Raw genomic sequence first — 25,300 nt, 5'->3', positions numbered from 1 at the left:
AATTTTAAAAAAATTGTGTATAATAATATTCTATGATTCATAATACACATAGGTAAAAACAGGAAGGCGATATCTTTTTTACATTCGAATATGTTATTTTGTATACGCTAGATTATCCGTTTCACCAACTGTGCAGCGTCGGCGTCGGCGTCGGCAAGCAGAAAAAGTTGAAAAACCAGAAGTAAGAGAAGCCGTAGACTCACAACAGGCATCAATACAAAATACAAATCAATTTTTGGCGGTACGTGGGCCCGAGAGGTTCAAATACAAAATACGGTGCTGGCGCTCGTGATCGGCCATAGTTTCGAAATAACTGGCTTTTCGGTGGTGAATAATATGAAGTAATACAATATGCCCGTGTAGCGAATCGGGGTATCAATAGTGAATGGTGTGGTGTGGAAAAGAATGAATTCCATAGTTGGTTCAGAGTTTGGATTATAGGGACCATAGTGAAAGAAAGCGAAAGGCTTAGCAAGTGATTGTGATTTTTAAGTGATACCTGCCTGTTTCGACAATCTTCTATTTGTGTGATGGCATCGACATCTACGCCTCCAACTACAGTTGTTTTCGAAAACGGCACAATGCTGGGCTCCATGAGTTGTGAGCACTCCCATGCAAAGGTCCAGTTCCTGGGAAATCAGTCACACTTTGTTGTACCGGAAATAGTAATTAGTTACAGTCAGAGCAGCAATAGTATCTACAACCATCGAAGTCCCTGTGTTATGTCGAGCTCCAGCGCACTTAGCAGCGTAAGTCCAACCATAAACGAGAACGAATCGTCAGAGGAACATGCATCGCTCCTGGAAATTCGGCAAGGAGAACGCGAGGAAGAGTCTGAAATTGAACAATTCATATTGAATCGCAGCACTTCAGAGAGTAACATACTAGAGTCCAGCTCCTACAGTGAGTTGCAGATCCCAACTTCGCTGTGCGTTCCAGCAGCTCAAACCCTTGCTCTAGACTGTTCGCGGTCCGACTCAGAATCCAGACAAGGCAAGCGCATGCGGCGGAAGGCTGACAAGGCCAAAGCCAAGACGAAGTGCTCTACCAATGCACTTGGGTCTCCCACGCCCACAGTGACGTCTGTGGCCGAAGGATATCCTCCACAATACACAGCGATTTTTCTGGACCGTCCCCATAGAAACAGTGGTGTCCCAGCGAACGCACAGTTGAGCTCAGTCATATCATCGCCGTTTTTAACAGGCAATCCGATGCAAGGGACAGGATCCAACGCGGCCAACTATTTAGAGTTTCATCAATACTGTCAGCAGCGCCCGAGAATGGGCAACGTGTCACTCGGACATCTACATCAGCATCATCATCTGCATCACCCGCAAAGGTAACGCAACCAGACGGAAAACTGACTTCATATCTTTTAAATGACAGTGCTGCAGAATATGTCTTTCCAAAGCCGAACCAAATCCGATGCTATAAGATACATTTAATATATATTCTTGACTTTATATTCAACTATGTCCATACGACTATGTGTATCTAAATGTCTAATTTTTAAAGCAATCTGGTTGAATATTCAAATACACCCTTCATATTGATGCACGAATGAATTCTGGAAGAGTTCAAAAACTAGTTTGAGAGAAAAACTTTGTTTCTAATATTCAAATTAATTTATATGTATAGAGGACATTGAATTTCCGTTTTTACACATATTTCACTACATAAAGCTACCAAAAATCGACCGAAAAACCAGTTTCCTGGTTCTGAAAATAGTCCAACCAATTGTCACAATGAATTCAAGAATTTCTATCTACCAATCGTGCACAAAGGTTCAACAAAATCTTGATTCGAATCTTTATTCTGTTCGTATCTAAGTTACGACTTCGACCAATTCTTTTTCTTTCAACTTGCTGTCAAGCCTCTGATCTCTCCCCCGCTCCTTGAATGCGTTTAACTGGAATACATTCAACCGGTTCCTTTTACTGCAGTTCCAATATTTACCATTATGGCATTCTTGTGGTTGTTATTTGATACCTCCAAAAGCGAGGGACGGAAGTTCATCAATAGTCAGTTCGAGTTTCACATTTGTGGTTGAGTCGGTCAACACTGGACAATATAACCATCTGGCTAATGTGAAGGAGAGGAGTAAACATAAAATGTGCATTTGTATGTATATGCATGTGTGTATGTCGACTTCATTACTCTGATAAAGCCTTGACTATATTCTTTCATTCAAAGCTCCGACAATTTCCTTTGGTAGCCCAACACGTGCGCAGTTGTATCAGATTTTTAGCCATCGGCGAATGAGATTAAAACTCCTAATAAATCTACTGCGGTATTAGCTGCGCTTAAATTAAGCTTGCTTTCATTAACAACAAACGATTAAGAAAATACAAATTCCTTTAGCCAATGCCAATAATCAGGGTAGAGTCATTAGACAATGAAAGAGTCATAGGGCTAGTTATCTTTTTCTTACTCGGCTATTAAGGATTCGTCTCGTGAGTATTTAAAGGCTACTCAATAAATAAACATTTTTAAAAGCCCTGCATCCACACTTCAATGTTCTTTTAGGAATCTTGAATTCTAGAGTTGTTGTTGGCTTCAGTTAAGCTGCAAACAATATGCCCAATTATTATTATTATTATTATTATTATTCCCTATTTCAATAGTTTTTGTGTAAAAGAATAAAATAAAAGAACGGGATCGCTTATTCATATACATCCCTGTGTGTACATGTACATATTTGTGTATATATAAAATATTAGGCAAAGCATAAGTCCGTGTGAGTTTAATCTCATTAAATTTGTTAAGTGTTGTCGAAATGAGATCAAAAAGTGGAGAATAACAGCGTGGAACCATTACTCGAAAGGTATAATGGTATATTAGTGGTAAATTATACATTATATATATTTTTGATCAGCTTCAAAAGCCGAGTCGATAGCCATATCTGTCTGTCCGTCCGTCCGTCTTGTTTGACGCCTAGTTCTCAGAGACTATAAAAGCTATACCAACCACATTTTGTATCCAGACGCCTTTGATATCACACTGAATCAAGTTTGTTTCAAAATGGAACACCCCCTTATGCCCTCACAAAAGACCAAAATCTGTGGCAACCACAATCCTCAAAACCAAAAACGCAGAATCATAGGGAATGACCACATCTAGCAGATTGCCGAATCAGATCGGTATATTTACTGAATATTTTTACATAAATAAGCTCACATATGTACATATGTATGTATATACGACTGAGTTCCGATCAACGGCCGCGACTCACAACGTTCTCCCTCGCTTTAAATAGTTTTTTGAATTGAAGTGGGACTTCTATGAAGTTTATAAGAGTACGAGCCAAATTCAACAAATACAGAAATCATAATCATAATCATTTAATTTTATGCAATTTTATATATAAAATCTAAAGACTACTTTTAAATGCAACCCTTCTTAAAAAACCTTCTTCAACAAATAAAAAACACGCAGACATAAGGGATCGTTGGAGATGGTTTTGGAACAGACAGAAGACAGGTGCAACGTGCCAGATTTGACAATGTATGCCTCTTGGCCATAATTTTTTTGTTTTTTTTTTTGTGCGAGTAGAGTTTCAAAGACTATCAATAGCAATCGAGGTTACAAATGAAAGACACAAACATAGATCCATACATAGAAAAGGTAATGTGAGTGGGACCGGCAGCTACCTACCTGCCAAGGGCTAGTTAGATTGGATAAATTTAGGATGCATCAGGTAGATTCCCAAATTATTGAAAAAAAACTAATGTGTGTCCTCGCTCTTTGCAGAAGTCTGTTTGAAGTGGCTGTACCGCTGGCCGGTAGCACCGTGGAAGCCAGCAACAACTTGTTCAGTACAAACATCAATATGTCTAGTGCAGCTGAATCCTCGGGCAATCTGGCTGTGAGCTACAATTTTCGAAAGTGGTTCGCACGTCCTTCGCTGCCTTTCGTAATAGGAATATTTGCACTTGGTGGCGTGGCATGCACACTTGGCGGCATAGTGCTTGGGAGCACGGGCCTGATAGAGCATTCGACACAGTATCTAAGTGCGGCTCTCTTGATGATTGGCATTGGGGTCTCGCTGTTGGTGATATCGGGCGCCATTTGGCGTCTGAGTCTCCCCGATGATGTCGATGACTGTCCCTGCTTTCGACGAATGGAAACCTGTCGCAACTGCAACAGCCCACACTGCAACAACCGCCTTCTTCCCGGCAGCTATTTGTACCCAGAATTCCAGCATCGGCAGCCGCCGCCTTCGTATCTAACATCACTAAACGAGTACGCCTTCATCTATCATCCCAGTGCCCAACCAACAGCGGCAGCAGCAGCAGCAACAGCGTATGCTACACTGGGAATGAACACTCCTCCGCCGCTTTATCGTTCGACCTACTCCCTCAAGTAAGCATAGCATTTCTTCCAATCGATTTCGGGCATGTAATTACCAAAATTATCCTTTCAGCACTTCAGCATCGATGGGTTCGCGTACAGTATTACAACTGCCGCGTACGACCGATCATTCATCTGAGGATCACCATCCGGTCTTGCTCATCCGAGAAGCCCCCAGTCAGACATCCTTAAAAGAGGTCGAGATCGAGGACATGCGTGAGGCTGGATCTCTAATGCGTGGGAGGGAAATGCAAACGCTTTATAAGGAAGATGAACTTGACTAGAGGGTGCGTGCTCGCGAGACCAAATGTGTTTCAGGAATTATTCAATGATCTTCTGATTTGACTGATTGACTATATTAACCTTATTCATTTATACATACATATGTACTTACTACATGTGTACATATAGTACATGTTATAGTCAACCGAATCTTTAAATAATATTATGGGATAAAATGTTGTAAAAAATACGTCCATATTTTTGTCCATACAAATTACATAGTCTTTATTCTCGAAACTTAATTTTAAGCAGCGTGAAAGCCAATGAATAACGTTTAAGTACATATTTATGTGGCTCATTGATCATATCAAATGATATAATGCCAAACTCAAAACTTAATAAACATATGAATATTAAACAGAATCGCAAATTTTACAATGAATAGCATAGGATATCAGACTAATTGTTTATATCTTTTTTGGTTTACAAAGTTCGATATAAAGTTCGGCCATTCTACGAACTATGTACATACAAATTTTAGTCTAAAAACATTGTTAGAGGTTGGTTTAAGCATTGTTCATTGAAATAAAAAGGATTTTATAGGTATTCTTTTTTTTAATATTCAACTATAACTGCTGGCCAAGCCTCATGAAAATGAGAGATATTGTGCCATTTTTATACCCGATACTCAAAATGAGTATTGGGGTATATTAGATTTGTGGTAAAAGTGGATGTGTGTAACGTCCAAAAGGAATCGTTTCCGACCCCATAAAGTATATATATTCTTGATCAGCATCAATAGCCGAGTCGATTGAGCCATGTCTGTCTGTCCGTCTGTCCGTCTGTCCGTCCGTCCGTCTGTCCGTCCCCTTCAGCGCCTAGTGCTCAAAGACTATAAGAGCGAGAGCAACGATGTTTTGGATCCAGACTTCTGTGATATGTCACTGCTACAAGAATATTTCAAAACTTTGCCCCGCCCACTTCCGCCCCCACAAAGGGCGAAAATCTGTGGCATCCACAATTTCGACGATACGAAAAAACTAAAAACGCAGAATCGTAGAAGATGACTATATCTTCTAGAGTGCAAAATCTGAACAAGATCGTATAATTATTATAGCCAGAATCAAGAAAACAATTTCATTTTTTCTCGCCCTGTCTCTCTCTAACACACACGTAGCATAGGCGGCTTTGCTTAGAGTAAAACATTAGCGCCTAGATCTCAGAGACTATAAAAGCTAGAGCAACCAAATTTGGTATCCACACTCCTAATATATCGGACCGAGACGAGTTTGTTTCAAAATTTCGGCACACCCCCTTCCGCCCCCGCAAAGGATGAAAATCTGGGGATATTCACAAATCTCAGAGACTATTAAGGCTAGAGTAACCAAATTTGGTATCCGCACTCCTGTTAGATCTCACTATAAAACGTATATCTCAAAATTTCGCCCCACCCCCTTCCGCCCCCACAAAGGACGAAAATCTGTTGCATCCACAATATTGAGGATACGAGAAAACTAAAAACGCAGAATCATAGATAATGATCATATATATCAGACTGCTGAATCTGGATCAGATCAGATTATTTTTATAGCCAAAAGGAACAAATCAATTTGCACTGGCTACGCAGCACCCGACGTCACGCTCAGACTGATTTTCTGTCTCTCTCGCACGCACTCCTTGTCGTGTCGTTTAATATTAGCGGCGTCTGCCGGAGGAGAGCCATACTGACTTAGTATCGGGTATAACTGTAGAGTTGCGGTCTCCGCAGCAACTCACAACGTTCCCCCTCGTTTAATTTAATATTTCACCATTTCATATCATCAATTTTCAAATTTTATGGCCGAGTCGCAATAACTAGAAAGTATGTATATTTTCATTGTTGTTAATCTTGTATCCCAGCAGCCAATTTTTAAGATTATTTGGATTTAAACCACGTTTAATAACTCTATAGTTATACAAATTATGTTGTGCCGAAGTTTCTTACCTTCCTTAGTGGTTATAATTTAATTTTTAATATATTCGAAACTTTAACAAACTTTAAAGGCTATTTTATAGCTTCATTTATGGGTCGCACAATAGTTTTTAAATGCTTATGTAGTTTACAACGTTTAAACAAGTCACTCAGTCATCATAGCTCCGCTCCGCCAGACGTCGCACACATTCTACTACCACAAATCTAATATACCCCTATACTATTTTTATGTATCGGGTATAAAAATGCATAACCGTTTCTGATTCTTCAATGACTTTGAGCCTGGACCGCCATCCTTCTTCAAAAAGACTACATTTCACGTGTACATCAAACGTACATCAAATAAGGATGATGGTCCAGCGCTAAAGATTTGTTTTTGAATGCTTGTCGTCATTTTTGAGTCTAATTACATTATAATTATAGATCGGGGTCTGATTCTTTGCGCGTTTAGTTGTACGTTCTGCCGGCTTCTATTCCTGCTATTTCTAATAGAAAATCCATTGAAGGCTTTGAGGAAATTCATTCATCGTACAACAGTTTACAGTTGGTTTTTACATGCTGCTCATGCTGCTGCTGATATGAGATATTCCCTGCATATGAATAGTTGATTCGAAGGGTACAGTAGAACAGCTAGTATATTAATCTTTTCTTATTTTTGTATCATTTTTACTATTTGTATTATTTTTGCACTAATAGGAAGGTAATTAACCTTTTTTTAATGTAGATAACGGATTTTTTTGCTTATCCCAGTGCGTATGTATGTATGTGCATATGTACGATATGATTTAATATCTAACTACAAAGGGAATGTAAATTCATAAAGATAACACTTATATGAGTATGTATATTCGTAGATCATCATACAACTTTCCCACCTCTTGCAGATAGGCGCCGAGTAGTTTGGTCTGGTAAATGAAAAGGTTTTAATCACTATTCGTCAATTGGAAACCTACCCCTTCAATGTAGTTGTAAATGTCGATCTTTTCATTTTGAGAATGAGCACCATCATCGCAAGCACCCACAGGCACCAGGATGACATTTTTTCCAGTCGCTTCCTGCAATGTGAGGGTGACAGGAATGGAGCCGCCTTCGCGAGTCATGTCAGGTTCCACATTGAACACATGCTTGATAGCACGCTTCGCAGCCTCGTAGTGTGGGTGGTTGGGATCCTCAGTCCAGGGCTTGCCAGCTGACAGCATGACGACCTAAATGCGTAAGATCAAAAGCTGGTTAGCCTGCATCAATGTTTGGGGACATGTAATAAACAGACCTTCATCTTGTTCGGTAAACCACGCTCCACCCATTTATCATTGATGTACTTTACAACGCACTCCTCAATGTGCTTTGGGTCTTGGTCGGGTACTAAACGAATGGAGAACTTGCCAATGACCTTCTTGGGTATAACAGTCTTTGCGCCCGGCTCATAAAAAGCACCTTCGATTCCATGAATGGACAAACTGGGAAACCGCCATCTGGCCTGAAGTAGTCTCGTTTTGTCGCCGTTATGCGGCAGCTGCTCGACACCAACGTCTTTCCTGCAGGAGATTACACCGATTACAGAGATTTACTATGTAGATGTGCAGATTAGATTAAATTACTTATACTCGGCCACTTCAAAGTCGATGTTCTCGTAGATTTCTTTCTCGTTTTTTAGCTGCGGAGCCACCTATTAGGTGTGGTATTGAGGACTTAAATAACTAGTCGCTTGTTATTTAATATGACCACTCACGTCACGATCCACTCCTGGAATCAATATATTGGTGTCCTTGTCGACGAGTACGCTGAGCAGGTAGCAAAGATCTGGCATTGCTTCATGAACGGTTCCACCGAAAACTCCACTGTGCAGATCCTTGGTGGCACACTCTACCTCCAACTGGAACCATAGACCATAGGTAAGGCAGGGACGTTTCTTTCCCAACCAGTAGTTGTGTGAAATGCAAACGTAGTCAACATCAGCAAGGAAATCATTTTCGCGTTCCATCAAGAGATCGTCGAGGCCTTCGCTGCCACTCTCCTCCATTCCCTCGAACATAAACTTAAAGTAAGTGGCATTGAAATGTTCAGCTTTCTTTCGTGGCATCGATGGTAGCTGCGCGTATAAGGACGCGGTAGTTCTGGGTATCTGTCGGACACTCCAAGAGGGACTCCAAAGCTGAAAAAGCTAAAAAAGGTGCCTTGTGCTGAGAAAAAATTACAAGACTTCACTGCTTCGCACGGTGGGTGAAATTTCAAGTGTTTCTCTAGGAAGTACCGCCGGTCACTTTCTGAGAAACCAAACAGATGTCAGCTGGTACATAGTATCAGGTTAAATGGATAGTAGTAAAATTACAACCATATCTCTTAGTGTCAATTAATATTATCAATTAAATAGTATAGTACCTTTTCTCCGCCCCTTCAAGTTCAACAAATTCTTCCGATGGCCCCAAATTGTCGTAGCCGCCTATGGCATGGCGATGCATATTGCTCTACCCTATACTCGTAATAGCATATGTGATCGACTGAAAAGCCTTGAACGACCAGAAAAATGACTGAAATAAGATGTTTTACAATTAAACACTTATGATTTAAGCTTTATTTCGTTTTAACTTTTCTCGACATTTTGTTTTGTAGACTTTGGTTTCAATGTTCCATGATCAAATTTTTTCTAGGCTATTGGAAAAGTCATTTTCGGTCATTATAAATAAAGTAAATATTTACAAGGTAATTTCTCCCGTCAATATAAAGAAAAGAAAGCTACAATTTTTCAAGTTTGAGCCTTTTTGGACGCACATCACAACAAAACCCACTTAAGCTCAAATTTTAAACTGATATACGGCCTAATCAGTTATCTAAGGGTGGGATCCAGTTACAGCTTCTTCGACTTTGTTTTGCCGGCTGTAGGCGCGGCAGTCGAAGGTACGTGTAGGCTGCGCAGCTTCTCCGAGCGGAAGTCGAGGCGCTTGATTAACAAGAAGAGCCCGTACAAGGCAAGAAGATAAACAAGAAGAACATCTAGTAGATAGTATTGAGACCAGCTGAGGAAAGTAATGGGAAGGTTTAATATTTTTGATAGAGGTGGGAGAGACATACATATGTATGTGTATTAACTCACTGCATATTGCGTGCTGGAGCTTGAAGATGATAGGCGCCCTTGTGGCGGAGCACGTACTCCGTCCAGTATATGGCAGTCTCAAGGGCTGTCGAGCGCTGATCAAGCAAGAGGTTCTGGCGATATCTGGCAGCACTCCTATATCGGGAATCGTGTATCACTTTCATAATGGCCTTGTAGAGCTGATTCGTCGATAGTGTCTCCAGGTCTAACTTAATGGCGTAGCCATCGGCCTCAGCCTTAGCGGAGTTTACATCATGATCGCAAAAAACAGGCATGGTTACCACGGGCACTCCATGATAGACTGTTTCAAACATGCTCAATAAGCCCCCATGAGTGACAAAGGCTCGCAGCTTTTTATGGCCCAGAATATCCTGCTGCGGCAACCATCGTGATAGTTTCACATTTGACGTCAGGTCCTGCATGTCTGCGGAGCTTCCTTCGTACTTCCATAGTACATGATAGGGAAGGCGGGCAAATGTCTTGACTAGCATACGACGTAACGACTCTGGCATATTGGCAGCTTTTACCGAAGACCCCATCGACACGTAAATGAAGCCAGAGGCTCCGGAAGCCCCAATGAAGTCCTGCAAATCCTTGGGAAGCTTTCGAGCGGGCTTACAATGTATGCAAGCAACCTCTGCTACATTAGGATTGAGAGCTCTGGGATATGACACCACTGCATGGCCGTTTTGCAGAATAAAGCTTACATTGCGTGACATCTCGTAGGGATGTGGTATTTGGGAGCCCAAATGTTGACGCAGGACAAGATGCGTTTTGCGCATAACATACTGTACAAAAATTTGAGAATACAGTGACACTGTAGAGCCGTGCAAAGACTTTACTCACCATGTGCATTAGGTTTTGTCCGATCTGCATTCCCGTGTTGATTGCCCGCTCGTAGAGACTCATGTTGTCAGTGAAGCGCGAGTAAAAGTTTGGAGTTATGGCATAGCTAATGGGGTTACCCGCTACGGAGAGACTTCCTGTGTAGAAGCCTACAGTATTTATATACATGAATGGAATTTTGTATTGATGTACCAGTCCCAGCACACACTCTGGAAAAGCTCCGTCCAATATGGCTAGATCAAAGCTACGGTTCGCCAAATCTTTGGTTTCCGCATCGCCAAGCATAGCATCACACGACTGTCGACAGAAGTTTGAATATAAATTTAATCTGCTCTACTGATGCTAATATTTTATCAAATTCATGTCAAATGGATGAAAGTTACTCATAGAGTACAAGATAGACGGAGTACATATGTATGTGCATGTGAGTGTATGAGTATTTATTCTTAAGCGGCATAACATCATTATATTTATTTATTTGCATGCTTTATCCTAGCGCTACAAGTTTACACTTATTTTTAATGCGCTAGTCACATGATAACATACATAGATCTTAGAGACTATACGATTTTGTTATGTATGTAAAACCGTTTTTGATTAATTAATTATAACTTTCGAATAGTTAATACAGACAGAATGAACACCATAATTGGTGTGCATATTTGTGTGAAAATTTGCAAAAAGCCAAGCACTATTTTCCCCCATTTTGGGAAGGGTACATCTATCTATCTACCCAGATATATTTCAGAAATAGTTGCGATCAGATAAATAGAAGGAAAAAGCAGTACCCGAAAGGGTACGTTTAGCAGAATAACTTGCTTCCTGATAAATGATTACAAAAACGAGGGGGAACGTTGTGAGTTGCTGCGGAGACCGCAACTCTACATTTATACCCGATACTTAGTCAGTACGGCTCTCCTCCGGCAGACGCCGCTAATATTAAAAGACTAGAGAGACAGAAAATCAGTCTGAGCGTGACGTCGGGCGCTGCGTAGCCACTGCAAATAGATTTGTTGCTTTTGGCTATACAAATTATCCGATCTGATCCAGATACAGCAACCGGATAGATATGGTCATTCTCTATGATTGTGCGTTTTTAGTTTTCTCGAATCTGCAATATTGTGGATGCAACAGATTTTCGTTCTTTGTGGGGGCGGAAGGGGGTGGGGCGAAATTCCGAGATATACGTTTTATAGTGAGATCTAACAGAAGTGCGGATACCAAATTTAATTACTCTAGCCTTAATAGTCTCTAAAATTTGTGGATACCCCAGATTTTCGTCCTTTGCGGGGGCGGAAGGGGGTGTGGCGAAATGTTAACACAAAACGGTCAAGGTCCGATATCACAGGAGTGTGGATACCAAATTTGGTTGCTCTAGCTTTTATAGTCTTTGAGATCCTTGAACTCACATTTTGCAATTGGCAAAACCGACCATGAAACCTGCGTGTTAGAGAGAGACAGAGCGAGAAAGAATGAAATTGTTTACTTGATTCTGGCTATAATAATTATACGCTCTGGTTCAGATTTTACACTCTAGAACATATAATCATCCTCTACTATTCTGCGTTTTCAGTTTTCATGTATCTTTGAAATTGTGGCTGCCTCAGATTTTCGCCCTTTGTGGGAGCGGAAGGGGCGGGGCAAAGTTTTGAAATATAATTGTAACAGTGACATATCACAGAAGTTCGGATATAAAATGTCGTTGCTCTTGCTCTTATCGTCTTTGAGCACTAGGCACTGATGGGGACGGACAGACGGACAGACAGACAGGGCTCAATCGACTCGGCTATTGATGCTGATCAAGAATATATATACTTTATGGGGTAGGAAACGATTCCTTCTGGACGTTACACACATCCATTTTCACCACAAATCTAATATACCCCAATACTCATTTTGAGTATCGGGTATAAAAATGACGTCCATGTGAAGCTTCGATTAACTAAGAAAAGTATCACAAGTATCAGTAAAATACCGTACTTTTTTTGTGCAGCATGAAACATAACATTTTGTATCACGAATAAGTCTGGTGTTGCTAATCCTGGACGATCCGAGCGCGTTTAGCAAATAGCAAGGACTGTCCAGGTTTTTACCCAGATTACTTTAAAACACAGAGACTATTGGTATAAGGAATATGATGCTGCCTTCTGTGAGTTGTACAACCTGACAAAAAATATCTTTGCACGAGTATACAATTCACAATCTGCTTACCTCAAAAGCATACCGAAGACCATCCCACGGCTTTATAGGCATTTCTCCAGCCATTCGTGAACCCAAAAGATCCCAATTCGTATAGTTCTGAATGTATTCAACCAGGCCAGCTGGTGTCACCTCCTGTAGGCCTTCGATATGAAAATCTGCTGGGAACCCATTTAGGAAGGTAATATTATGTCCCCTGGAATCGAGAAAGGTTGTATATTAGACGAACGTGCAAGTACAGATGAATAAATGACTTTAGATTTACTTTTGTTTTTGCGAAAATACTAAACCACTGAAAATGACAACAGATCAATCAACAAATGAAATCGTCAGTAGAAAGTTTATATACCCTTCCAGTTCATAGGAAACATAAAATTAAAAGATTATTTATACTATGTTTAGAAACAAAATTTGTTTTTATTTCTCATATTTTGTTTTTCAACCGTTTGTGTTATTTGGCAGCTATACTAATATTTTTCTAATTTTGACTAAATCTGTTTAAGCTGTATAAAAACGTATGTGTTGTTTCTGTGCGTTATGAAATTAAGTTTCGTGAGACAGCCAGCGACAAACAATTTTTGAAGATCGGTGATTCAAAATAATTCACTGCGGGACCTCGTTCTCTGAGCTCTGACAACATTTACTTGTATTTACTGATGCGAATTTTCTACTTTGAATTCAGTGCCACGACTCATCCTAATAAATAATATCCGTTCGAAAGAAACTCAAACAAAAGGGGAATAATACAATACAAATATTCGGTCGCCCTGTCAAAATGTTACCCTTTCAGAACCAATATTGATTAATCTTAGTTTTTCATTGATTGATCTAACTTATAGGTACAAGGTTAACATGATTGAAAGCTTAGTTTTATGTAATATTCTATTAATTGGAACTTTTTGCTCTGAAATAAATACGCTTTTTGCACCGTTGGCATTGTGGCGAGTGTGAAATCTAATAAGAATACGCACCTGGCTATTAATCCCTTGGCCAGCTCCCAAAATGGTATCTTATGTGATTTGGTTCCACCTGTAATAATTTTCATCAATTAATGCGTCGTCAATCTTAAAATTAGTCTACCTGTTAAGAAGACAAAATATAAATATAAATATAAAATGGTCTAAGCATGTTTGAAATGATCTTAAAGGTACATATGTATAAATACGCAGTTTGTTGATTTGAAACTCTTACCTTGCGTAGCCATTAGAATGTCCGCCGCCAGTGCGCAGCAGGTACATAGGATCAACAACAAGCCGACAGTTCGATGCATGTTGCTGCAAGGGACACAAAAAATATGGTCAGCTTTGCACACTTATATCCTCGTAGAGCTTCTAAACCGTATGCCGCGACTTCAGATTAGTATTTGGTACGCAACCACGCACGCTCCCAGATTTTATAGATTTGATACGAGGCAGCCTCATGCGCGTGATGTTTAAGTTACTTAATCGAGCGTTTAGTACACGACCGAAAATGTTATAATGTACATATAATTGTTTTATTCTCACTGCTAAAAGGAATTTTTTAACTAATGAGCTTACGCACAGTGTCAGCAAAAAGTCAACGGGCAATAAACTAGAATTCCACTTAACTGGAGACACAGGGCAGACTTCGGTTCGACTTAAAGAGAGACTGGTCTAAATCGAATACCCTTTGCATACGTACACATATAGCCAATGTACGAGTACCAACCATTCACGCGTATTAGTATAATTGGTTTCAACTTTCGACTTTGGAAAAAGGGACATAAGGAATGACACAAGATACCTCATTTTTCATAAGCGTTGAAATCGCCATACTCCTTTAATTCCAAACATCAGAACCAGCGGAGCCAGAGCTTTCAATTCCCTCGAACATAGCATATTTAGACACATCTGTATTTTTGAATATCTGTATTTAATAGTCATTTTTTCAGTTTGCTTGCTTTTCGTGTATCTTCAAAAACCAAACAAAAAAAATATTCACGAAAGTTTCTCAAAACTTGTTTTTACAGCGATATGTCCTATAGAAGTTATGTGATAAGTAATGGGGTTTTTATTTTTTTAGGCTGATTTATGTATTTTGTTTTCATTATCATGTTTTTTTTACCCGGTACTGAAAAAAAATATGGGTATATTAAGTTCGTGTAGATGTACATATGTAACGGACAGGAGGTAACGTCTCCGATCAGCATCAATAGTCAACACGATATTCCGCCTAGTTCTGGGAGACTTTAAGATCTAGGAGCTTCTACTTATTACACTGTAATGTCCTATGAAAGGGCGGAAATATGTGGAATCCACAATTTTGATCATAGAAGAAACCCAAAAACGCAGAATATTATAGACAACGATCAGATCATTATTATACCCATGCTACTTCGTTGGTGTGAAGAGAGAGAGAGATAGAGAGAGATGTGGGAGAAAAATTATTCTAAAATTCAAATCAAAAAGGTGAATGTGATTATTGGTGAATGAAAAAGTTACGGCTACGCTATTTTTTCAAAAGGTATACTGAATCAGTATTTATGATGCGTGTGGAAAGTTATTTGCTTAAGTCTAATACTTATTAAAATTTATTACATTTTTATACAAACATGCATTATAGAGCATGGTTTTTTTTATATTATTATTACTATATTATTTTTATTTTTTACACAACAAAAAAAATTCTTTCATTCGATTATTAAATTGAGTTGCGCTACTAATTGATTTGAGGTTATGCAGTAAATATGCGCATACGTAATTATTTTTATATTTAATAATTTTTAGTTTAATAATACAAATAGGTAATACAAATAGATTAGTACATATTGCGGACGGAACGATGCTTCTGGGCGTTCATATATTTTCTCGAAAACAATACTGGGTATAAAAAGCAAACTTCTATGCATAGCAACCATCCTCTCTATATCTTTTGAATTAAATAAGAGGAAGTAGATTTTAAAATTCAAGGTAAAACATGTGACGTAGTCCATCGCGCAAATACCATTTCAGCACAGCTCAAAGATTTCATTTTCATGATTTCAAAAGGCCCATTGCATAAATTACAACTTTTTATACTACTGGAATAATTTTTCGATCGCGACGATTTATAAAATCTTTATATGTAAATGTGTCAAGACATAGTCAAGTTAAATATTATCACATGGAGTTTCTCTCAATTTACGGGGGTGGAACAGGGCGTGACAAAAGATGTGCTCTAGATCTTTAGGTCCCCTATCAACCTTGTACTCTCCGAATGCTTTAACATCAACTTAAAACTTAATTCTACACTTCGTTTTATTTTGTATGTAATGTAAACGAATTGAAAATGAATGGTAAACTTTGCATGTAATGTAAGCATTGAGCTCAAGGCAGGACGGGCCTGCCAAAAGTGTTAGAAACTACATATGTATGTATGTAGTCCAAAATTGTTTCTGCCGTGCAATTAATTTTTTGCTCTTGTTGAGCAAGTTGCAAAATTAAATGCCTCACATTGGCTTTTTTAGCGGGATCTGTAATCTATTACACCAAGCGGATAAATCAATAATACCAAGTCATTCGCAATATTACGAATATTTCAGCAAAAGAACTAAAGTCTTATTATGAAATACCCAAAGTTCATCTGACTTACGATTAGCGGCACAATACTAAAGATTTATATTTTCATTAACAGTACAAATTAGGACACATGGGTTTCCCACCCATGTGTTTGTGTAGTTTGTGAAAAATGAAAAGGCAGTATGCAGTTAAAGTTTTGATTAGATGTAAGAGTATGTCTCAAATTACGAGGTTACAATTGTGGAGATGAAACATATGAAAGGTGAAGCAACATTCGTCGAGAATTAAATCGTTAATGTGGGATTCTCTTTAAAATATAAGGATATCAATGTTTCATCAAATCTATTCTAGCCAATGTAAAGACATAGACGTCTCTAGTCGTTTTATATAAATATTTCTATAAGTATATACGTATGTATATATAAAAACACTATAAAGATTGAAGACAAATGAAAATTGTATAGTTAATATTGAAGTCAACATTTTTGTTTCCATATTTGTGACAATTCTTCCTGTTTTCTGTATAATTGGTGGCAAATAGTTATTGCTAATAAATACAAAAGATATGTGGAAGCCCGTGAATATGAATGTAAAAGTTTAGTTGGTCTATTTTTAAACAAAAAAGAGCGTGAACGTTGTGAGTCGCAGCTACGGCCGCGAGTCTTCACTTATATACGATACTCAGTCAGTAAGAATCCCCTCCACGAGAGGGTGCACACTGTACGTTGAGATTGTGTGAGATAGAGATAAAGAGTATACGCGTGGGCGGCGTTGCGAAGCCACTGAAAATTTATTTGTTCATTCTGGTTATACATACTAATAGTCAGATCAGATCCAGATTCAGCAATCTGATAGATACGGTCATTCTCTATGATTCTGTGTTTGTAATTTTGTTTGTGTGCTCAAAATCATGGATGTCACGGATTTCCTTCCTTTGTGGGGGCGGCAATGTATTAAGACTTTATTCAGTCATTCAGTCATATCACAGGACTCTGGATACAAAATTAGGTTACTCTAGCGAGTAACCAGGCGCTTATCGACTCGGCTTTTAATGCTAATCAAGGGGGTCGGAAACGCTTTTTTCTAGGTGCTACACACATCCACTAACCCAAAAATCTACCCCTGTACCCCTATATACCTTTTAGGTAACTGGTATAAAAGAAATATTTCTCGCACTAAAACATTTTTTTGATGGAACCTATATCAAATATAAGTCAATCATACATAATACATATACATAAAATACATAATATATGTACGTACATATGTAGGTACGTTGAAAAACAGTTTTGTTGCGTAGTGTAACCGCCCGATGAGATTTACGATCCGCAGTTTATGCGCGACACGTTCAATCGCATGGTTCGCATTTGTGGCCAGAAATCGCGATAGTGCAGTTGGCCAAGTGTACAAGTGGTTCGGGCAAAGTGGATACATATACATACATATGTACATACATAGTACGTGCGTGTCATCAAATCGATGTCGTAACAAAAGCACGGTTATCTCTTTTATGCGTATGCACATGAGAGCCGAAAAACCCAAAATCGTTTAGCAGACGCAGAATGCGTAACGAAAACAAAAGGGATAAAAGCGTTTTGAGTTTTGCTTTTAATTGGTTACGGTATCAGACGAGGCGTCAGTCGGTGCTCACATATGTATGTACAAGTATAGTACTTACTACGTATGCAATTGTAGGTTAAATCAATAAAAAAAATCATAATTAATTAAATGGTATGAGGCTTTCACTTTCTGCTGTGGGTAGTACAAGTATTTGCATATCGGAGTCAAGTTAGCCTCTGTACCGAACTTATAGAAGCCGATTGCATTCCAACGGTATTTTTCAGAGCTTTATTTATTTTTAAAGAGTGGAGTCCAGGAGGAGCACTGCTACTTAAGTGCATGCGCGCTCTGGCTTTTGAACACGACGATACTCGCGCTGTGTTTCACTGCAAAGCCAACCAGTTGCAGCTGTCGGCTGTAGGCTGGGCTGGCAACTGGTGGCAAGATCATTATTACGTGTTTCGTCATTATCATTCAGTCAGTGCAATATCAGGTTGAATGCGCTCAAAGAAAACGAAAGTGCAGGCGTTTCAGGCGTTTCAGGCGGCGCTCAGAAAACCGCCATCGACGACAACACAACGACGACGCATACACACATGTAGACGTGGCACGCCTCATTTAGCTCCAGTAAACGGGCGCACCAGTCACCATACCCCATACGCCATACGCCATACGCCATATGTGGTACAATCAAAGCTCTTTTTTAACAACTTCTCCAAATTGGCCGAAAAGCATGTGGCAAGAGCTTCTCAGATAGATATAAAAATCTCCACCTGCAAAGTATTTTTAAAGGTGTTTACACTATACAGTGCTTCGCCAAATAACATGATCCAATCCAGAAAGTAGCCCAGCGCAGAATGAAGGAGTTCAGTTCAGTGAAAGTCAGCCCAGCAAGCCTCAAAAACGTACTGAGGGCACTCAGAGTCTCTTGGCTTCCAGCATTCGCAACATGAAATAAAGAAAACAATATTTACCTAGGAGTTTGGTATGACCGTTATTTATGGCCACTGTTGTTGGAACAGTTGTTTTCATTTACTATGGCGATGCTCTCCTCTCTTAGGGCCATTGTTTGGTTACCACGGCTTTACATCATAGCCAAGAGACAAATTCGTTAAGACGAAAAAAAATTTTGGCGTTGCTACACTAAATATTTCGTTAAGTTATGTGCCTGTTTTATGCCAATTACCCTATGCATGGCCTTACACCTTTGCCTTACAGCTTTGTCAAATTTCGTATGGAACGCAGTTTCTTATGCTTTTGAGGCTGCTTTGCTCTGTTGTGGTGGCATGTGTCAGGCCGACGCCGGAAAGCGAATTGCTTAAGTGCTTCTGCCAAAAATTAGACAATCATACCGCACAGTGGAGATTTTTTAGAGTAGCTCAACGACTTTGCACAATTAGCTAATACAACTGTCACTTTTATATACGCAGCAAAATAATGATTAATTTGATAGACTTACAAAAACTGAAAAATCAATTTGGATGATTTGCATCGAGTCACTGAGTCTAAAAACTTCTGAGGCCATTGCCAAAACAATTTGGGATCATAGGGGCTTAACCATTTAATAACAACATGGGTTTCTCGAAATTTCTCGCAATTTTGTTTATTTGATTCGCTTGTCTGGGACATTTGATTTTATTTTAAAAAAGCTATCACTTAACAAATAACTTTGGGATGACACACAGCAAATGACAACTCCGGCAATAAAAACCAAATAAATCCCAACGACTTTGATCAGCCTTGACCAGATTTAACAAAACGTTTAACATTAATAAGCACACAAATAAAAACATTCCAACTATAGAGCACATGAAAAGTTATACATACGAGTATATACATACATATGTACGTATGTGTGTATATAGGTACAGATCTTTAATTACATTATGTAATTTATTTAATTTTTTAGTCGAGCTTACACCGCTCCACATTTTACGAAGTGATGAGCGAAACATGTTCGTGTCTTGAGTCTTCTGTTTTGCCTCCTTTAAACATTAAGATTTCAGTAATTTTGTTGAATTTTTTGTTGTTTTCTGTTTGACCTTGCGATACTGCAAAAAAACCTGAGTTGCATTGTCTCAGTCTCTTTGATATATCCTCACTTTTTTAACAAAACATACACTCTATAAGATTTACGAAACTTCATGCGAAGAGTGGGTTTCCTATTAAAGCGTATGGTTGCAACATAGTGGGCAAAATATTAAAATCCAACCGAACTGGTTATCAGTTATTCTCACAACTTGTTCATCTTGCTGAACTCCAATTAAGTTTGCGTTTGTTTCACAAGCGTTGAGCCCTGAGTGACCCACAAGAATTTCCAGTCGAAGACATTTGTACATGCGTGTATCTATGTATATGTGTATCTACATATGCATGTATTTAAGTTGTTTTTCATAATTGGGGGGATATTTCGGATAAATACTTGTACAGAAAACTCGTTTGTTTCAGCAAAAAATTGGCAAAAAGTTTTTGATATATGTATGTACTTGTATCTTAACTTACTGTTGCAGTACCATTACCAAATTGGTAGGCTCATACCTAATGCAACGACGAGGTCTTAGCTTTGTGAATCGGAGCACTTGGATTCGCTTTGGTTGGGCGAGTTATTCAAATTACTTGAGATTGATTTTGCACAGTCGCATGTTCAATTCTGTTTATTTGTGCTGCACTTTTAACCTTCCATGCATATGCATCAACTTGGATTCGAGATGAGTTTTGTCTCCGGCCGAGGCACGGGCTTTTTTTTTGTATTTTTTGTCACTGGGATAGCTTTGTCCGCGGCACTCTTAACGCATATGCAAAGCTATTAACATACTTTCACCAATGCCGACGTATTACTTAATATTCGATTTTGATACAGTGATAATACAAATGAAACATATTCCCCACGTCGAGCTTCGAAGTCGTGGTTGCCAGCCACCAAAAGGGGACAGAAGAGCAACGGCGAGGAGCCACAATAAACAGTTGCCCCTTTTGGGGTAGTAAGTATGACTTCGGCTACCGACGCGTCGTCGCTAACCAATTGAACTTATTGGCCAATTGACACTTTTGTCAAACAAAAACGAAACGAAAACCACAAGACTTTTCACTTTTCTTCGGAGCTTGAGCTCTTGCCTTTACGAAGTTTCTCGGCGGGTTAACTGAAACAAACTGATCGTTGGGCTTGCTTTTTGGCGCTGCTTAACGTAACGACCAGAGACTGGTGTTACAGCAATATGTGCATACGAGTATAACGCAGAGTCGACGATTGGGATCGGTTTCGGTTACGTTTGAGTTATTTTGGTCGGCACTGCATTTGCTGCGTGGTATTTTTTAGTGTCATTCCTTCTTCAACAGCACACGGGGTCTACTTGGTCTGAAAATCTGGAAATATTGCTTCGTTTTATGGAAGTTTTACCTATTGATAACCAACTGGAACCAAGGAATTACAAATGTATGAACCCTTTTGATGTCTGTAACTTATAAATAATCTAATTTCAGCTTTATGCATGTATGTACATATATTATTTACAAATGCAAATATGCTTAGATGCTAGATCTCATCAATTTCAGAGATGCGAGAGATTTTAAGATGGGCTGTGTACGTCATAAATTCTAAAAGTTCTGCACACTATATTCCAACCGCTTCAAGAACCGTTTTTGTTTATTTTTCGCTGTGTACCATACGAATTCGCAGAATTAATATGCCGATGATTGGGACGTCATTACAGATTGACTCGAAACTTCTTCTAAGACTATAGTCTCCGAGCTGTTTGAAGCAACACCTAAATGCCATTAATGCCCAGCAGAATTACGAATTTGGTCATCGTACTCAAAGAGTTTTACGCATACTGAAAATTTTTTCGAAGTATCTAGGACAATTCTATTTTGAAAGGCTGTCAGGTTTTAATCAGACCAAAACTCCGCTCAAAAGAATACGTTCATTCAAGATAAAGGGGTAGATAATATAATCAGTTAATACTTCCTAGACAATCCCGTGCTCTCAGACAAAAGCTTCAGTCACTGATGGATCTCATTGTCAAACAAGAAGTGTTGCGCTGTGCGCTGCTGGATGTACCTAGCAAGAAATCTACTAATCAATATACATGTATATTATACATACATATGTATATTCTCTCAAGTTTTTCATTTAAATAAAAAATAAAATACTCTTATCCTTATAACATATGTAGATTCAAATAATGAAGAAAGGATAACTCTTTTTGATTCTAGGCTAAGAAAAAAGCCATTCAGTTAGTAGTATTTCTCGGATTTTTTGTTCAATCAAAATAACTAAATTATACATTACAATCACGGTTGCCACACTTGGCGATTTTTCGCCTAAACTTTTTTTTTATTTTATTGAAATTGTCGATATTTTTACCTATGGTCTACTACTTTGGTTCTACTAGACTTAAGTGTAACTAACTAAAAGATTTGTGAGACCAGATGCAGATCTAATGGGAAAAACAGGCAGTGTTAGTTAGAGAAATATATAAATTTATAAGCCATTAATAATTTTTCGGATTTCTTAACAAAGTTTGCGATGTTTTTAAATTTTGTTGGCGAATTCGGATGTGGCTACGTTTTCGATGTGGCTACCGTGCTTGCAAAATTCAAAGTAGTTTACGTAGACTTAAATAATATATGTATCTCAAAACGTTCTATTTGGATTGAATATTATTTCACTTAAATTTAGAATGTAATCGGTATATGGATTTTTATTTGAAAATTCCATAAAAGGGAATAGCCGAGTATTGCCGAGACAGGACTTAGTTTTGCCGGCGCGTTTGACGTAAGTTTTTCTCAATTTCAAATTGTCGCAAATCGGTTCTCTGTAAAAAGTCCTGCCGTTCTAAATAACTGAAAGATAAAACAACATTAATGAAATGGTGAAATTTAAGGAACATAGGTACGTACCCATCCTTGCCTTTATTGTGAGTGCTCAGCTGCTCATTGATACCTTCGTCTGTTTTAAAAGTTTTCCAATCCATTTGCGACTTTTCCAGCACAGACAGTTTCTTTTTTTTCCCCAGTTGATTTAGAAAAGAGCCAACTCCACTTCCAATTTGCGGTCTTTTGGATACACGAGGGAAGCATTTCGAACTGGTGGCTGCAGGTTGCTGTTGGTTTTCCTTTGCATTGGTGGAGTCCTTACTTTTTTCTACATCGAAAATCGTATTTAAACATTTAGAAGTGTCTTCTCGATGGTTAATTGCTGGGGTAAGTTTCTTTGAAGAAATCTTGGTGTCGTCGGTGGGTTCTACTGGTGTCTCCACAGATTTCGTCTTATGTTGAATTTGTTTCTCTGTCCCAACGTCGCTTAAAAAGTCAGCCCAGAGCGCATTGGAACGCGATTTATCTGTTTCCTCATCTGACTCCAGCTCGTCTTTTTCCATATTTATGCGATCATTTTTGTTCCTGTCTCCTTGTCTTGTTTTGCGAGGTATGGCACTTTCAGATTCATAGACATTAGAGGAAATATGTTTTTTCTGATTCTTGGTGGATTTGGAAGGTTTATCGTCAGAATCGTAGTTTTCGGACTCAGCGTCATTATTGCCGCTATCATCGTCGCTTCCCGAGTCAACATTTTCACCGTCAATGCAATAATCTTCGTCGTTTTCGCTTTCCGATGTATATTCTTCTTCCTTGTTCATATTTTCTATTTACTTTTTATTCACACCGACTTAGTTATATTTATTTAATAAATATTTTGTTCCGGTATGTATTCTTCTCGTGTTGAAACGTTTTGTTATTCTGGTTAGATACGTTGTCCTATATCCAGCTACAGCAGCAGCTACTTAAATAAAACAATAAGACTATTGATTTCACTTTACGCAAACGCCGCGCTGACAATAGACAAAATCAACTAAAAATCGCGTAAAGCGAAAAAATAAGTAAGTAGAGATGGAAAAATATCAATAGTAAAAATATTCGATTCATATGGGAATTGCTTAGGGTATTCCTGTTAGTGTGGTATAGGTTTAATCAAGACATACTATTTTAGAACAAAAATAACATATCAGTCAATTGGTGCTCCCGTTTTCAGAAAATGAAAGATTTCTCCGTTGAAATGAAAAGTAAACGAATTTTATACAAGAAAACTAATCTTAATTGCAAAAGGAAAAAATTGATGACTTACTGAAGCATTAACATAAATTTAATACCATTACCAGGGCAATTCAGCTTGTATATAAATACTCCTTATAAATATTTTGTTTGCAACCCAACATCAAATTTGGCTCGGAAATAATTGGTCATAGGAACAACACTTTTCGTTTTCGTGCTGAAGCAGCCGGATTTGCTTATCGGAGCGTTGACAAAAATGTGCACAAATGTGCGCGAACAGCGGGGTAGGACAGCTGTTTCCTGCCACACAGGAGCACCTAAAAGCTCTAAAGCTTTTATGAATAATGTCGGTCTCCTAATTAATCAAGAGCAATTTATAGAGTACCGTCATTATTCAAATGTATAAGTACATATACGTATACCTATGCATGAACCTACATATGTAAATACATAAACGGCGACCTAAGAGGAAATGATTGGGCGCATGCTCATCATCAGCAAATGCATACCAATCCAATGATTTCAGCTTTTAAGTACGTTATGACAAGCAGCATCACAAACAAGTGGATTAAGATCAAAGCCGCCGGTTCGGAGTTGTAATTCCTTTTTCGTAGTAGTATTGTCCACTTTAAAAAAAGCTCTGGTAGAGAATTTGTGCATTTGACACTCATTTGATGAACAAAAGCATAAATAGTGGTGAAACTACTTATTAAAAATTGTATATTATGATGTACAAATATTATGTACATGCAAATATAGTATTATACATTTTTAAATTTAAAATCTGAGTGTCATGTCTTTTTTGATCAATATTGTTGATTTTACAATTTGTGAATTTGTGAAACCAAAGCTAAAACTTAACAAAAAACTAAATTTATACAAAGATACGTACATATGTTTGTACAGAAGAAGGATTCTGTAATGGAAAACTCGCCGTGCCATTCAATTGAAATACAAATTGAGAGTTTCCTTGAGCACTTTAAACGTAGTGCTTCTAAGGCCGTCGAAACTGATGGCAGCGAATGGAGCAATGGAAAAGTCATTCACGGAGCGGCGTCTATCTCTGGACAACCAGGAAGCCCGCTACGTCAAAAAGAAAAATTCTTAAAAAAAACTATGAGTCAATCCAGCTGCTCAGTCGTATCCGAATCATGTGGTAGGTATCATTATTAAATTCAAGGGCACAAAAGCCACTACAAATGTAATATTATTGATTTTTCCCTTTTTTTGAAACTGATAAAGATATTGCATTTTCCAAGCTAACATACATACATAAATATGTACATGTTTCTGCATTTATATTGGCAAAGATTTATCATAATTAAATGAAGCCAAAAGCTATACAATTACCAAGATGATGCATACGGATCCAAAAATCCAAGACATTTTCAACGGCGGGGTTTTTTACCCTCGCGTGGGGTTTCAATTTATTTTATCCTATGCATCGTCTCTAACTGCGGCAGAGCTGTGTACTCGGCTTCGTCTCCTAGTCAA

The 25,300-nt window shown here is 38.5% G+C and overlaps 4 protein-coding genes and 1 pseudogene across 12 annotated transcripts in view; 2 read left to right on the top strand and 3 right to left on the bottom strand.

Annotated features, from left to right (window-relative positions):
* Positions 1 to 196: 196 nt before the first annotated feature.
* LOC117188151 lies at positions 197 to 4,995 on the top strand. The gene is made up of 3 exons (XM_033391556.1): positions 197 to 1,339; positions 3,751 to 4,362; positions 4,424 to 4,995. Exons 1-3 carry the CDS (start codon positions 531 to 533, stop codon positions 4,632 to 4,634), a joined length of 1,632 nt encoding a protein of 543 aa, XP_033247447.1. The 5' UTR covers positions 197 to 530; the 3' UTR covers positions 4,635 to 4,995.
* Positions 4,996 to 7,452: 2,457 nt separating this feature from the next.
* On the bottom strand, positions 7,453 to 9,018 carry LOC108160068 (annotated as a pseudogene).
* Positions 9,019 to 9,085: 67 nt separating this feature from the next.
* LOC108160067 (2-hydroxyacylsphingosine 1-beta-galactosyltransferase) lies at positions 9,086 to 23,641 on the bottom strand. 3 transcript variants are annotated; one of them, XM_017293817.2, is made up of 8 exons: positions 22,658 to 23,641; positions 20,261 to 22,600; positions 13,872 to 13,954; positions 13,652 to 13,709; positions 12,693 to 12,876; positions 10,482 to 10,778; positions 9,636 to 10,423; positions 9,086 to 9,558 (listed from the first exon to the last, which is right to left on the bottom strand). In XM_017293817.2, the coding sequence occupies exons 2-8, from the start codon at positions 20,272 to 20,274 to the stop codon at positions 9,390 to 9,392; spliced, it is 1,593 nt and encodes a 530-aa protein (XP_017149306.1). In that variant the 5' UTR covers positions 20,275 to 22,600; positions 22,658 to 23,641; the 3' UTR covers positions 9,086 to 9,389. The 3 variants fall into 3 exon arrangements, with proteins under 3 accessions (XP_017149306.1, XP_017149310.1, XP_017149308.1); XM_017293819.2 differs by having other exon boundaries at positions 9,390 to 9,558; positions 20,297 to 22,600; XM_017293821.2 differs by lacking the exons at positions 20,261 to 22,600; positions 22,658 to 23,641 and having other exon boundaries at positions 13,652 to 13,760; positions 13,872 to 13,943.
* Positions 22,510 to 23,394, bottom strand: LOC108160069 (craniofacial development protein 1). Its single transcript, XM_017293823.2, has 2 exons — positions 22,658 to 23,394; positions 22,510 to 22,600 (listed from the first exon to the last, which is right to left on the bottom strand). Exons 1-2 carry the CDS (start codon positions 23,392 to 23,394, stop codon positions 22,510 to 22,512), a joined length of 828 nt encoding a protein of 275 aa, XP_017149312.1.
* Positions 23,642 to 24,613: 972 nt separating the features above from the next.
* The window catches only part of LOC108159560 (guanine nucleotide exchange factor DBS), a 37,411-nt gene continuing 36,724 nt past the window's right edge, over positions 24,614 to 25,300 (top strand). For 4 of the 7 annotated variants that reach the window (XM_017292991.2, XM_017292988.2, XM_033390662.1 and 1 more), the window contains exon 1: positions 24,631 to 24,962. In XM_017292991.2, coding sequence (XP_017148480.2) covers positions 24,701 to 24,962 — 262 coding nt within the window. In that variant the 5' untranslated portion in view covers positions 24,631 to 24,700. Of the gene's footprint in view, positions 24,963 to 25,300 lie in introns of all 7 variants that reach the window. The other 3 variants (XM_017292998.2, XM_017292997.2, XM_017292989.2) reach the window with 3 other exon arrangements.

Source organism: Drosophila miranda, chromosome 3 (genome assembly GCF_003369915.1).
Source record: "Drosophila miranda strain MSH22 chromosome 3, D.miranda_PacBio2.1, whole genome shotgun sequence".
NCBI lineage: Eukaryota > Metazoa > Arthropoda > Insecta > Diptera > Drosophilidae > Drosophila > Drosophila miranda.
This window is presented reverse-complemented; position numbering and strand designations above follow the sequence as displayed.

Coding starts and splice junctions, on each gene's coding strand:
- LOC108160069 (XM_017293823.2), bottom strand. CDS start 23,394: ATGAACAAGGAAGAAGAATATACATCGGAAAGCGAAAACGACGAAGAT. Junction 22,601..22,657: donor CACAATAAAGGCAAGGATGG/GTACGTACCTAT, acceptor TTTATCTTTCAG/TTATTTAGAACGGCAGGACT.
- LOC117188151 (XM_033391556.1), top strand. CDS start 531: ATGGCATCGACATCTACGCCTCCAACTACAGTTGTTTTCGAAAACGGC. Junction 1,340..3,750: donor CATCTGCATCACCCGCAAAG/GTAACGCAACCA, acceptor CGCTCTTTGCAG/AAGTCTGTTTGAAGTGGCTG. Junction 4,363..4,423: donor CGTTCGACCTACTCCCTCAA/GTAAGCATAGCA, acceptor TTATCCTTTCAG/CACTTCAGCATCGATGGGTT.
- LOC108160067 (XM_017293817.2), bottom strand. Junction 10,424..10,481: donor GACAAAACCTAATGCACATG/GTGAGTAAAGTC, acceptor ATTTTTGTACAG/TATGTTATGCGCAAAACGCA. Junction 9,559..9,635: donor GCTCCAGCACGCAATATGCA/GTGAGTTAATAC, acceptor TACTTTCCTCAG/CTGGTCTCAATACTATCTAC.